This window comes from Engraulis encrasicolus, chromosome 3 (genome assembly GCF_034702125.1).
Source record: "Engraulis encrasicolus isolate BLACKSEA-1 chromosome 3, IST_EnEncr_1.0, whole genome shotgun sequence".
NCBI classification, from domain to species: Eukaryota; Metazoa; Chordata; class Actinopteri; order Clupeiformes; family Engraulidae; genus Engraulis; species Engraulis encrasicolus.
Window position 1 is genome coordinate 48,221,458 of NC_085859.1, and position 12,308 is coordinate 48,233,765.

The window sequence follows — 12,308 nt, forward strand, 5'->3', positions numbered from 1 at the left end:
TTTTGCTTTTTGGCTTATTTTTTCCCCCAAAATTTAACCTCAGCCTTGATTTCTTTTGAACTTTCGTACGTGATTATTCATGACTACATACATGAATACATACAGTACATGAATCAGTTTACTTGCGTCATAATGATGTTACAATGTAATATGTGTGAATGCGGCTGTTTTTTTAATCCAAATTGAGTGAGAAGCAAATCTGCTGCAAAAGGAGAAACTCTTAAGATGTAGAACAGATTGTCTAAGAAGGATGGCTATATTATTGTTCGTAGGAACTGGGCATATTAATTAAGCTACATTGTATATCAAATACTAAATGGTTTGGGAATCTAAGTAGAGCATAAAATACATAAATATATGCAATTAAATCTTTTTACTGTATGTTTTGCCACCAGTTATTGCAGTTTCATTTGTTTAGGATTTCACAGATAAGTCAATGGATGTATTTTTCTGTACTTGTGATGTATTAGTTTCAAGCCAAAACTAGTATTTAAAATAAAACTGAAAAATCCAAAATAAAGAATTAGCAAAAAATCACTACTGCACGTCTACAGAAAAGTCCAAACTAAAAGACAACAAAGACTTTATATACAAAAAAGGGTTTATTGACATTGTGAATACATTTAAATACTCTAAATGTTACAGTGATGGGCAACATGCACATATTGCCATAGCATAAGTTTTTTATGTTTTTTCAAAATATTTACACAAGTTCTACAAGAGCTGCAGCATCTACGGGCATAAAGCAGTCACAAATCCCACAGCAAAATAAGTCTCTGGACTATGTTGCATAGTTACTAGATAGGTCAAACACGAAAGCAACCATCAAGTGATGCGGACAACAACAACTTTTCACGTCCTCTTTAAGTGAGCCCTCAATGCGATGTTCTGTTAAGTGCTGGCGAAGGCCTTTTCAGAATGGCCTCCACGGAAAAGGACAACGACTCGCTGGACGACACCTTGGTGGTGCCTATTGGCTTGGCCATGAAGTCTTTAGACATGAGTCTCTCGTGTGCTTTGAAGGCGGCGTGCTCGTCCTGAGCTGCGGCTGCGGCTGCAGCGGCGGCGGTGATGGCGAGGGCGGCGGTGGCGTTCTCGCGGTACTTGCGTGCGGCCTCCTCCAGGAGGTCCTTGCAGCAGGGACCCCGGAGCTCTCCGCCACCCCCACCGCCGCCACCTCCGCTGGCTTTCTCGCTCAGCGTCTGCTGGATGAGCGAGTGGAAGGGGCTGAGCTTCATGGAGAGGACATGCTTGGCACTGTGCTTGCTCAGTTTGTTGAGGACGTGCTCGTGGGGGTTGTGGTGGTGATGGTGCTGGTGGTGGTGGTGGTGTGGGTGTGGGTGGTGGCGGTGGTGGTGCTGTGGGTGGTGTTGGGATGCTGGTGGGGGTGACGTGCCTGGGTAGACCTGTCCGTAGGCTCTCTTGGGGGGCGAGAAGGCCGAGCACTCCCTGTGGACTCCCTGGGTGAGGTTGGGCTGGGGGGCGGCATCTCCGCTCTCTCCTCCTGATCCTGCTCCTGATCCTGGGTGACCGTCTCCCAGTTCCGAGGCCGCCCGCGACCCCTCCAGCTTGGATGCCACGGCGTCCTGCTCGGGCGAGTGGCTCTCGGACGACGACATCATCTTGGGGTCCCACACGGCGCCCGGCTTGAGGTTCTGCACGGCGGTGGCGTTCAGGAGGCACTGCTGGTAGAGGAGAGTGTCCCCGACGCTACCGACACCCCCAGCGATGCCACCACCACCGCCACCACCACCCACACCCCCGCCGCCTCCTCCTCCCCCGGCTCCTGCCCGGGGCCACACCAGGAAGTGGGGCGTGAGCGGGTACTGGCGGTAGGTGGTGGCCACGCTCACGTTGGAGGAGATGAGCTCCACGTTGGCGGGGCCGGCGGCGTACTGCACCGACGACAAGTCCAGGCAGCCGGGCAGGAAGCCGCACAGGTCCTTGGGGGTGGGCGGAGGGTGCGGGAGGTGAGCCGTGGACTCGGCGGCTGCAGCGGCGGCGGCGGCGGCCGAGGAGAAGGCCGTCTTGTAGGAGTTGTACTCCGCGGCGTGCACCATGCCGCCGGGCAGGAAGAGGGAGGCGGCGGCGGCGGCGGCCGAGGCGGCCTGTCCCGTCTCCAGCAGCTCGCGCTCCTTGTACTCGCGCTCCAGCATGATGCTCTCCAGCTCCTTGTCGGCGAAGGCCCGGCGCTTACGCATGCGGTCGCTCAGCGGAGGGGGCAGGGAGGGCCCGCCGCCCAGGAAGGGGTCAGACTGGACTGGCCTGTAGCCTGGGTGGGTGGAGGTGGAGAAGAAGATGACGCATCATGAGGATGAGATGTTGGAAAATGACACATCAATATTCAAAGAGCTCTCACATGCATAGCATACAATTTTTATGTATTTCAGAGAAGAGACACTTAATAGACTAAATATTTGGTCAGAAATAAAAATGTATTAAAGGCTGTGATTTTAAATGTCTAAATTGAAAAGAAAAAAAGCAGCTTATATTTTTCTGCTGTGCAAATTATTGCATGCAGTGCAATGTTACATTATGGTGACGCTTACTGCGTTATCCAGACAGGAAGAGAAAAGGAAAGCAATCCAAGAACAGCTGAGAGAAAGAGAAAGAGAAAGAGAAAGAGGGCAGATATTAGATCAAGGGAAGGAAGAAAGGATAGATGACTCAGGAAAAAACGACAGGTGATTGATTAAGGGAGGAATATTGAAAAGGCAATCGTAATTAATCACACAGTGCGCAATGCATGCAGTCAATATTTCAGCCGGGCACAATCTCTTACCTTCAAGAATACTTTTAGCCAGCATAGTCGATGGCCGGATGTGTCTTTGATAAATAGTGCGTCTCTCTGCTGGGATCTGTTTCCCCGTGATACCCTTTTTATCCTAAAATAAATACGAGCAAAAACACATTGCAATTAGGCATATTTAAAGCTGTAAATTAACATGGATTTCCCCCCACAAACGCTGGAATAAATTTGATTTACAATAAAATACACACGTGCATCAGTTACAATATATTTGTTGTAAAATACTAATAATACTAATACAAATTCCCTACTATTTCAATTTGGTCTATACAAATAGGCCAACCAATGTATGTGATGGCCTACATATTTAACTGACAAGAGCCTTGTCTGTGGGCCTACAGTACGCTAAAATTTCGTTGAGGCAATCTGCAAGTATCATCACTTTTTAAACAGTAAATACAAAACTGCAAGCCAGCAAAATATCAGACTCTGTACAGTTATGGGGAAACCAATAGGCTTAGTTAAAGATCAGTGTGTGAGATCTGACGGCGTGGGTTGACATTTCAGACAAAGAGGTTAGACAGTCAGACACCCACCTCTGTCGCCTGCTGTCGCCGGAGCGCCACCTGAGCTGCCATCACGCGCTGCCGTTCCACCACGAGCAGGCAATTCGCGCACTGACAGTCCCGCCACCGACAGAAGCGCTTGTGGCCCTTCAGGCATGACACCACTCCGTGGTTCCTGCAGCGAGCGCACTTCGGTGTCCTGCTGAGCTTCCTCTGGTCCCCGGCACCCTGATTCGCACGGCCTAATTTTTCATCGTCTTTGGAGACGACGTCGTCCTCCCCGGCGCTTGACAAAGTGGTGAATCCGGCGTGATCCTCGCCCTCTGCCTCCAGCGTTTCCACGTCAATTTCATATTCAGCTCCGGCGTTGTCCGTCATGTTGTCAAAGGATGAAACGGCCAGGCTGCGGTATCCTTTGCGCGACTCCTCTGCCGCCTGCAACTGTATGATAATAGACCGAAAATGTCACAAAGAGCAGCTCTTGCTTTCCAATCATTCATTGAATTATTTGAAGCTGCAGCTTAAAGTTACAAACCATCACGGTGCCAGTGGAATTCTTAAAAATACTAAAATAAATGTAGCCCATAGGCCTTGGCTGAGTTTTTGTTTCAAAACACTGTATACAATACTGTATAACCTAGGATGCATCAGAAGTTAGTCACTTACCTTGATTTCCTTACAATGTCCAACAGTGATCCTGCTTCGTTGATTATAAAATCTGATACCGTTGAATGCTTTCAGCTTCGTTTAGAATAAAGCCGATGTATCTTTCCGAGTAAGGCACAAATGACACTCACGCAGAGATCACAGACGCATATTTACTAATGCTGTCACTTCATAGTGATCAAGGCTTTTCTCTGGGCTTCGGGCATCAGGCGCCTCCTCTTGCTCCGCTCCCAGGCTTCCTCCGTGATTGGCTCCTTTTCAGACTCCCGCTGCTATTGGCCAGCGCCCGAGCGCTCTCCCTCAATTGACTTCTTAATGGAGTGAAGTTACAAATCAAACAATCTCAGGAAGTCATTAATTAACAGCAATGACACGAGGGAATAAGCGACTAAATTTGCGCAAAATCTCCCCTTGGTGAACAGACAAAAAAGAAGCCACAACGGCATAATGTTTTGGAAAGCTCCAAGGCATGACGACGGAAAACATGACGGTATCGCGGGGCCATCAGTTGTAAGAGATAAGGCGCTATCAGAGCTTGGGAGATTATTATAGTCCCATCACATAAAGATGTTTTGAAAATAAACCATGCATTCCAGTCAATAAACACAAAAATGCAAAATTACATTTGATCAAATCCACGTTGCCTGTCATTGTAAAGGTTTTATTGGATGTGCGCAATTTATGCGTAATTTCATTATAGCCTACAACATGGTGATGATCATATGACAAATTAAAATTCATCAATTTGTTTAAAATATATAGGCCTATATGATATCATATCCACGTTTTGGTATCTATAAATCTGGTATTAGGCTACAGCTTGTGCCACATTCTTTATTTTCTATTAAAAAAATGAGTGGGCCGATGGTCATTAAACATGCTTGACCTATATCAATATTTGCGAACCAGCGTGCTGGTGGTCAGATAAAAGGATGAGAAAGTTGTCCCAAACATTCAGTTAAAAAAATGAACCAGTCAGCATGCGGGACAGTTGCTACACCAAACAAAACTCTCTCGCCCCTACCCTATGTGATTTTCAACTAAACAAACGTACCTTCTATCACCCGGCAGTTGCACAATTCAATTTCACTTTTCCCTTTTTAAATATAATGGACTAGGCTATCTCAAGCGGATTTCAGTTTTCACGGACAACAACCAATTGGTGTGCAACGCAAGGTGTGAAAGAAACATCATAAAGTGCATATGATTAACTAAAATCAACCAGTATCTTACATGAAAGAAAAAGCATACAACTAATTCAAAAGAGAATTAATGACAGTGTTGTTTAGTTGTCAATGAGGACAAAATATTTCAATAAACAGATTATTTGGGGGTGGAAGGGTTTTGAAAATACCCTTGTATTGAAAATACTAAATGTAGGCCTATTATTATTATTATTATTATTATTATTATTTGTGACAATGCAAAAGACACATCTAGTCAGAAAAAATGCATGCGTAATGTAAATGGGGAATCGACATTTTTATATGACATTATGAAAAACTGTATTGCACATTGAAGCCTATCCACACGCGACATGACAGAGAGAAAATCATAAACTATTGTTTTGAATATATGTGCAGCTACAATACACAGCCTATAGGATGCATATGACTGTAAAAAGCTGCAAGAAACTAAGAACTGTCATCACAGAGGCTAGAACTGCGACGGAAAAAAAGTCATTTTCACAACATTTAAGGATAGACGCATTGATTTAAAACAACACCACTCTCGTCACTTGTCATCATAATAGTGAAAAGTGAAATGAATTCTGCTCCAGAGAATATAGAAGAGCTTTGCTGTGCTGCTAGGGGGACCTTGCTTATGCGTGCGCTCTGCGGCTTGCTTGGGGGCAGGCAGTCGGCAAAAGAGGACCTGCAGCTTGCCTGCCTGGAGTTCCACGCACATGTGGTGAAGATGTCAGCCGTGCAGGTGCAGCTTCGTCACCCACCCGGTCTTCCTCTTAAATTTATTAGCAAGGTTACGGACAGCTAACCAAACTGCTACCCTGGGTGCTGTTTCCCTATAGCTTCAAGAATGCTTTGATCTGAGACCGTTATCCCGCTGCCCTAAACAGGTCGAATTGCCAAACCGAAGAAAACGCGCATCTTCATTGAGAGGAAATCAGCTAAACAATGCGATAAAAAGACAAATCTCCCGCAGAGGTTATGCGCACAGACGCCTGGCATTAATAGCAAACTATTTTGAATGATGAAGAAGTCGGTGTTAAGACTATAACGCACTGAGTTTGAATGTTGACTGAAATTCCTTGGGTGGGCCTATAATTGTTCACTAGGCTACTTTGCGCGTTATACGGGCACCGCGGTAACGACTTCCCAGGCATGGGATGAGGCCTGCTTGGAATTTATTTAAGTTGCAAAAACAATGCACAGCCATGCTTCTGGTTTGGTTCGCATGGTGTCCCCTGTCATAGGTGACTGGCAGTAAAACGTAACGTGATCCGCGCGCAGTCGGCGAAGATCTGTGGAATTACTGCGGCCCTGTTATGTTAATTAGCATTGAAGACGCGTGATGGATTGGCAACACGTGCATTCTGCTGTTGAATGCTAAAGCAGCCGTAATTTGTCTCGTCATTTGATGGGCGCGAGAACAGCATGGGTTGTTGACATAGCAGAGGGCATTCAAATGTTCCCTGCAGAAGCTTGCTTTTGGATACGCAAACACTGCTGGGTGCCTAAAGAAACTGTCACACCTGCACTTCCTTTGGAAAGTAACCACATGACAAATAGTTTTTGTTTATCTTGGGCAAAATAGTAGCCTATACGAAACGTCATCATAAAAATCATTACAATACTTTCTACTAGTAATATTGGTCAATAATATTAGGCTACTAATAGCAATAGCAGTAGTAGAAGTAGTAGTAGTAGTAATAATAATAATAATAACAATTATAATAATAACACTAATACTATAACAACATGTATAGCAACAGTTTTAAAATGGCTCAGTCAAACACTGTAATACTTTTCAGGCTAGGGTTAAAATGATGACTACATCATCTGTAGAATGAAAATAACGTGCAGACATTTTGTATCTAATTCAAAGCATCTGTAGCGGAATACTATGGAGGAAAACGACATTTCTTGGATACTTCCCTCCCTTACCACACGGTGGCAACACAATCCCCACTCAAAATCTGCCCTGACGCCTGGCCAGGTTCGACAAGATGTGTCATCTATCTGTGGTCAGGCCACAATGTACATTGTAACACATATTTTTAGACGATGCAATGTATCCGATAAATTATCCTTTAACACGTTTTTGTTTTAAAATATACAAGTAATCTAGTAATCTAGACGCTTTAAGAAGGTGTTGAGTTTTCCTTTTTTTCAAAACAACTAATTTAATAACAGTATAATACAGCCCTCTTTTTAAAAGAATAATACAATAGATCTAATATGAAGCACCTGTTGTGTGTATGTATGTACTGTAAGTAATGACATTGACAGCTCCAGAGGCAGAGGGCAGAATTAGTGTGTGGGTGAAATGTCTGGTAGGTAGCATGCTGTGCAACCGTCGCCACTGGACACTAGGTGGAGCTATTTTCTCATATTTCGAGTCACACAGGTAACTATTTGAAATGTCATTAATTCTGAACCACTGCGTGCATGTGTTTTCAGAACGACCTGCCTGTGTGAGAGCCCGTGTTTCAGAATAATGAAGCAACCATTTCATAAGTCGGTGTTTGAATTGTCTCAATTTAAAGACCACCAGTATTAGATGCACATATTCTTCCCGGGTATTGACTGCCTCCCATTTTATAAATGACACCATTATCACCAGGACATGTTGAATAGGTAAGTGCAGTTTTCCATTTATCTCTACACGAACCAATACAGAATGTGTTCATATTGGACCCTACAAACAAACAAATTTCAAAGGCATTGTAGAGTGAGGGGTTTTTATTTGACATACTCATATCATGCATAATGATTTGATTATTTCTACATTTGGAGACCCATTCACATGCACTGCCAGAGATATAGATTTGAACAAACAAATACAATCCATATCATTCACTTTTTGGTCATATTCATTTCGTGGTGTTGATTGTTTTTTTTCTCTTTTTGTATGGGGGTGAAGGATAGTGTATGATTCAACCAACACCCTTTATGCATTTACTAGTCTGGAGCTTTGGCTCAAAGAAGAGCAGAGATGGGTGAGGAGGAACGATGGATGGGAGGATTGGATTGGGTGGGGTAGGGTGCTCTTCAAGTTCAGTGTGTTACCTTTTCTGGGAGGGGATGTGCACGCTAACTAGGTGGAGGAGTTGAGTATTCTGGAGTCCGAGGAGTCGGACCTCTCGTCATAGTCCTCGTCGGCGTAGAGAGTCTGTTTGGGGAGGCTGGGGGGGCAGGCGTCGTCCGCCAAGGCCAGCCGGTGCGCCTCGTCGGAGGGCCGCGAGGACGGCGAGGGGGAGGAGAGAACGGGGGAGGTGCGGAAGAGGCCGGCGGCGGCGGCGGCCGTGGCAGGCGAGGCGGAGGCGAAGGGCGAGATGTACTGCGAGCGCAGCTGGTACTGCTGCTGCAGCGTCATGGTGTTCCACAGCGTCACGTCCGCGTTGTGCATGAAGGGTCCGCCGGCGGCGGCGGCCTGGGTGGCGCGGCCCGTCAGCGAGTTGCGCAGCATGAGGGGGTAGCGCGGCGCCTGGTGGTGGGGGAAGGGGTGCTGCAGGGTCATCCCCAGGTGGCCTGGCATCACCCCCGCCGCCGCAGCCGCCGCCGCCGACTCCGAGGAGAAGCGCAGCGAGTCGGGCACGCGGAACGCCGAGCCCACCGACCACTTGGAGGAGGAGGAGGCCGAGGAGACAGCGGCGGCAGCAGCGGCGGCGGCCGCAGCAGAGGAGGAGGAGAAGGAGTAGGGCCCCAGCGCGTGCTCAAACAGCGGCCCTCCAGACGGCAGCACCAGGGGCCCCTCTCCTCCTCCCCCGGGAGAAGGGGACTCGGCCTGGCTATGGGCCTTGTCCGGCTTGAGCGCGGAGCGGCTGGACAGCAGCACCTCGATGGCCCCCACCAGGTCGCCTCCGCAGCCCTTGAGGATCAGCTCCAGCACGGCCGGCTTGTGGGCCGGGAAGATCTTCTTCAGCACCTCCAGCGGGGGCCGGTTGGCGCGCAGGTTGAAGGGCAGGGACACGGAGCCCGACAGGCCCTCGATCAGCAGGCTCTGCTCGGCAGCAGTACCGCCGGCCCCTGTGCCGTAGCGGGGGCTGTCCCTGTCCCTGTCCGCCTTGCTGGGCTCGGCCGGCTCGCCGCTGCCCAGCTTCTGCAGGGAGTAAGGGCTCCTCTCCTCGGGCTGCGGGGCGGACTCGGGCGGGTCTGGGCTGTAGCAGGAGCCGGATTTGGGCTCGTCCGGGGAGCTGGCGCGGTCCTGCTCCTTGTCGCTGGCGGTGCTGCCGTTCTCCCCTGCCGACTGATCCCCTGACATGTCGTCACTCAGGTCTGAGGGGGAACACAACAGGATGTTACTGAGTATGTGGATGTGTGTGTGACAGTGTGTACACACTACTTCACCCTGTGTTAATGTACATAAAAACAACAACAAAATAATAATAATTTAAAAAAATAACACTACTTAGCATCTGCACTACCTACTAGTTATGTAGGCTATGATTGTGTCCTTGATTGTAAGTAGCTTTGGTTATAAAGTGTTTACCAAATGCAATGTAATGTAATGTATATTTCCTGTGCACTTTGTATCTGCTAGCGATATTGGCTATGATTATGTCCTCTTTTGAAAGTGGCTTTGGTTATAAAGCGTCTGCCAAATGCAATGTACTGTCAGAGCCTTCCAAACCATGCCACCAGGGTCTTATCCATGATTATTATATAGGCCTGCTCTTATCATTTCACCTACAGCAACCAATTTCGACCGAATTGGTGAAAGAGCACTTTTCATTCCAGTTGTAACTAATATATAACATAGTCCACACCAGGGAAACAATGAAGTCTTACACCTATGAACACCTATTACATTCTGTAAAAAAAATATAATGGAGACTATGGGAATGGGGAAATTTATAATGGTTTAAATGGCAAATTTCTATTCCAATTGTGTCTAAAACAAAATAATGGTGGTAACTTACTTTGCAGCTCTAAGCCACGAATATTAATGAATATTTCAGGTCTTATTTTGTTTCTTCACTGACAGCTACATGAACATTCACACTCCTGAATTTGAGTGAATCCCCTGACATGGTTTACGGAGAAAAGCCACACTCTTGATATTGTTCTCCAAAGGCCCCACATGTCAAGTCCTATCCTCTGGCTTCAGTAAAAAAAGAAAGAGTTGTTAATACCATAAGCTGACTGAGCTGCCATGGACCAATATGCTATCGACCCCATTCCCTCCTCAGTTTGTAAACAGACTGGCTGCTCCACAGTTACATTTCACTCGACTCTGACCCCTCCCAAAATGTGGCTATTGAATGTGGTTTACGCAGAGCCTGTGATGAATGCTATTTCAATGAGTTTGTGCAGAACAGCCTATACTCAATTAAAGACTGCGGCTGTACAAATACAGAGGTTGCCAATTATAATGTTATTATTATTTATTTATCTTTGTGCGGCCTACCAACCCATCACTGTCTTTTCATGAATAAAATGAACGTACCCTGGGTTATTAAAAAATGCTCAGTAATAAAAATGAACAACAAGACCATCTATTTACCACATGTAAAACGCATGTTCATGAAAAAGCTGGGTTCATGGCATTTCCCAGCTAATATTTTAAGAGTTTTGAATCACGTGTAAAGCATCAAATTATCTATATTGTACTGCAGTCAATAAGCAATATGTAGGACCTAAGTCTTTGTTAAATTATGATTATTATTATTGTCATTATTATTATTATTATTATCATTATTATTGTTGTTGTTGATGCTATACGTGTATCAGGCAAAATAGGATAGCTATGTTCGTGAAGAAAATCATGAAAAGCTTAACCTCCCCGTACTAGAATATCCAACAAATTAATCACAATAGTAATAGTATACATATCTACAGTATTACATACACTTCAAATAAAACGCTATGCACGTAGCTTTTGGGATTATCCTAGATAGCATAAAGTCATATCAATAATTTCCAATTGCACAGTAATTTTACACAAAATTGTAGATCGTTTATGTCCACACAGAAGTTCAATGAAATACGCCTGAAAAGAGGGCAAATCTTACCTTTAGGTGGATGTGTTGCCCCCGGGTCGCTGCCCCACCTGAGGTCTATTTCTCCGGTGCGCGCGGTAGCACCCTGGTTACCCTCTCCTCCTCCTCCGGCCACGGCCATGCCAGGCAGCACGCGCAGAGACTCCGGGATGAGGCTTTCCAAACTCTCGTTCGCCTGCTGCCTGCGGAGGGCCACCTGCGCCGCCATCACTCGCTGCCTCTCGATGATCAGGATGCATTTCTCGCAGGTACAGTCCTTGAAGCGGCAGTAGCGCTTGTGTCCCTTGAGCCAGGAGAGCACGCCGTGGTTGCGGCAGCGAGCGCACTTGGGCGTCCTCTGAAGGGGCGCGCGGGGCTGCGACACCGGGCCCCCCATGTAGAGGTAGGGCGAGCCGTAGCCATTCATTTTCCACGAGTCACAGAGGCGAGCTCTCGTTCCCCCGGTGTGGCAGTGGCGCAAGTGCATCTGATAAGGCGCAGGGGCAGTGTTGTCAGCACGCACGCAGCACAGAGATCAAGCCCACTGCTGCTCGCTACACTCGTGATAAGAGGTGTTGACTTTGACTCCAAGATGAGGATCCACCTTTCCCCCTGCCAATAAAGACGTACATCAGGCGATCTGACACGCTTTAATGGAGCCGAGTAACTCAACGCTATCTCTCGCATCACTGTCAATCTCCCGGCAAAAGCCCCCTTGGGTACCATCGCCACCACAGTCCTTGCACAGATTACGCATACGATATTTCCAAAGAATGAGCAGAAAACTTTAAACACGACAGATATTTGCTTTTCAGGAATTTGTCCTGCGCGTTTTTATTGGCACCAATTGTCCTTTTAGTCTTGCAATATTCCCAAACCTCAAAGAGTCCGTTTAAACGTCCCCAGACTGGAGTTTGCTAAAGAATGCGCTCTTGATTGACATGATGCCTGATCTTTTCATGAAGGTGAAAGCCCCAGCCAGGTAAAGGCTGGTTTGGTTTTGGCACATGCTGTGAACAAAAATTAAACCGCAGCTAAATAGCCCAACTCGGCACTTTGCATTTCAATATGCGCTTAACTTATTCCCACGAAGGAATTTTGAAGTCAGTGACTGGCCTATACAGACTGAACACCATTAGGCCTACACCTAATTGATTTGGGGTGC

General features: G+C 46.7%; 2 protein-coding genes across 2 annotated transcripts; both read right to left on the minus strand.

Annotated features, from left to right (window-relative positions):
- Positions 1 to 605: 605 nt before the first annotated feature.
- Positions 606 to 4,121, minus strand: dmrt2a (doublesex and mab-3 related transcription factor 2a). Its single transcript, XM_063194547.1, has 4 exons — positions 3,982 to 4,121; positions 3,346 to 3,756; positions 2,783 to 2,885; positions 606 to 2,272 (listed from the first exon to the last, which is right to left on the minus strand). Exons 2-4 carry the CDS (start codon positions 3,691 to 3,693, stop codon positions 876 to 878), a joined length of 1,848 nt encoding a protein of 615 aa, XP_063050617.1. The 5' UTR covers positions 3,694 to 3,756; positions 3,982 to 4,121; the 3' UTR covers positions 606 to 875.
- Positions 4,122 to 7,963: 3,842 nt separating this feature from the next.
- Positions 7,964 to 11,649, minus strand: dmrt3a (doublesex and mab-3 related transcription factor 3a). The gene is made up of 2 exons (XM_063195561.1): positions 11,177 to 11,649; positions 7,964 to 9,440 (listed from the first exon to the last, which is right to left on the minus strand). Exons 1-2 carry the CDS (start codon positions 11,628 to 11,630, stop codon positions 8,260 to 8,262), a joined length of 1,635 nt encoding a protein of 544 aa, XP_063051631.1. The 5' UTR covers positions 11,631 to 11,649; the 3' UTR covers positions 7,964 to 8,259.
- Between the last annotated feature and the right edge of the window lie 659 nt (positions 11,650 to 12,308).

Coding starts and splice junctions, on each gene's coding strand:
- dmrt2a (XM_063194547.1), bottom strand. CDS start 3,693: ATGACGGACAACGCCGGAGCTGAATATGAAATTGACGTGGAAACGCTG. Junction 2,886..3,345: donor GGCGACAGCAGGCGACAGAG/GTGGGTGTCTGA, acceptor TATTTATTTTAG/GATAAAAAGGGTATCACGGG. Junction 2,273..2,782: donor GGCTAAAAGTATTCTTGAAG/GTAAGAGATTGT, acceptor CCACCCACCCAG/GCTACAGGCCAGTCCAGTCT.
- dmrt3a (XM_063195561.1), bottom strand. CDS start 11,630: ATGCACTTGCGCCACTGCCACACCGGGGGAACGAGAGCTCGCCTCTGT. Junction 9,441..11,176: donor GGCAACACATCCACCTAAAG/GTAAGATTTGCC, acceptor GTTCCCCCTCAG/ACCTGAGTGACGACATGTCA.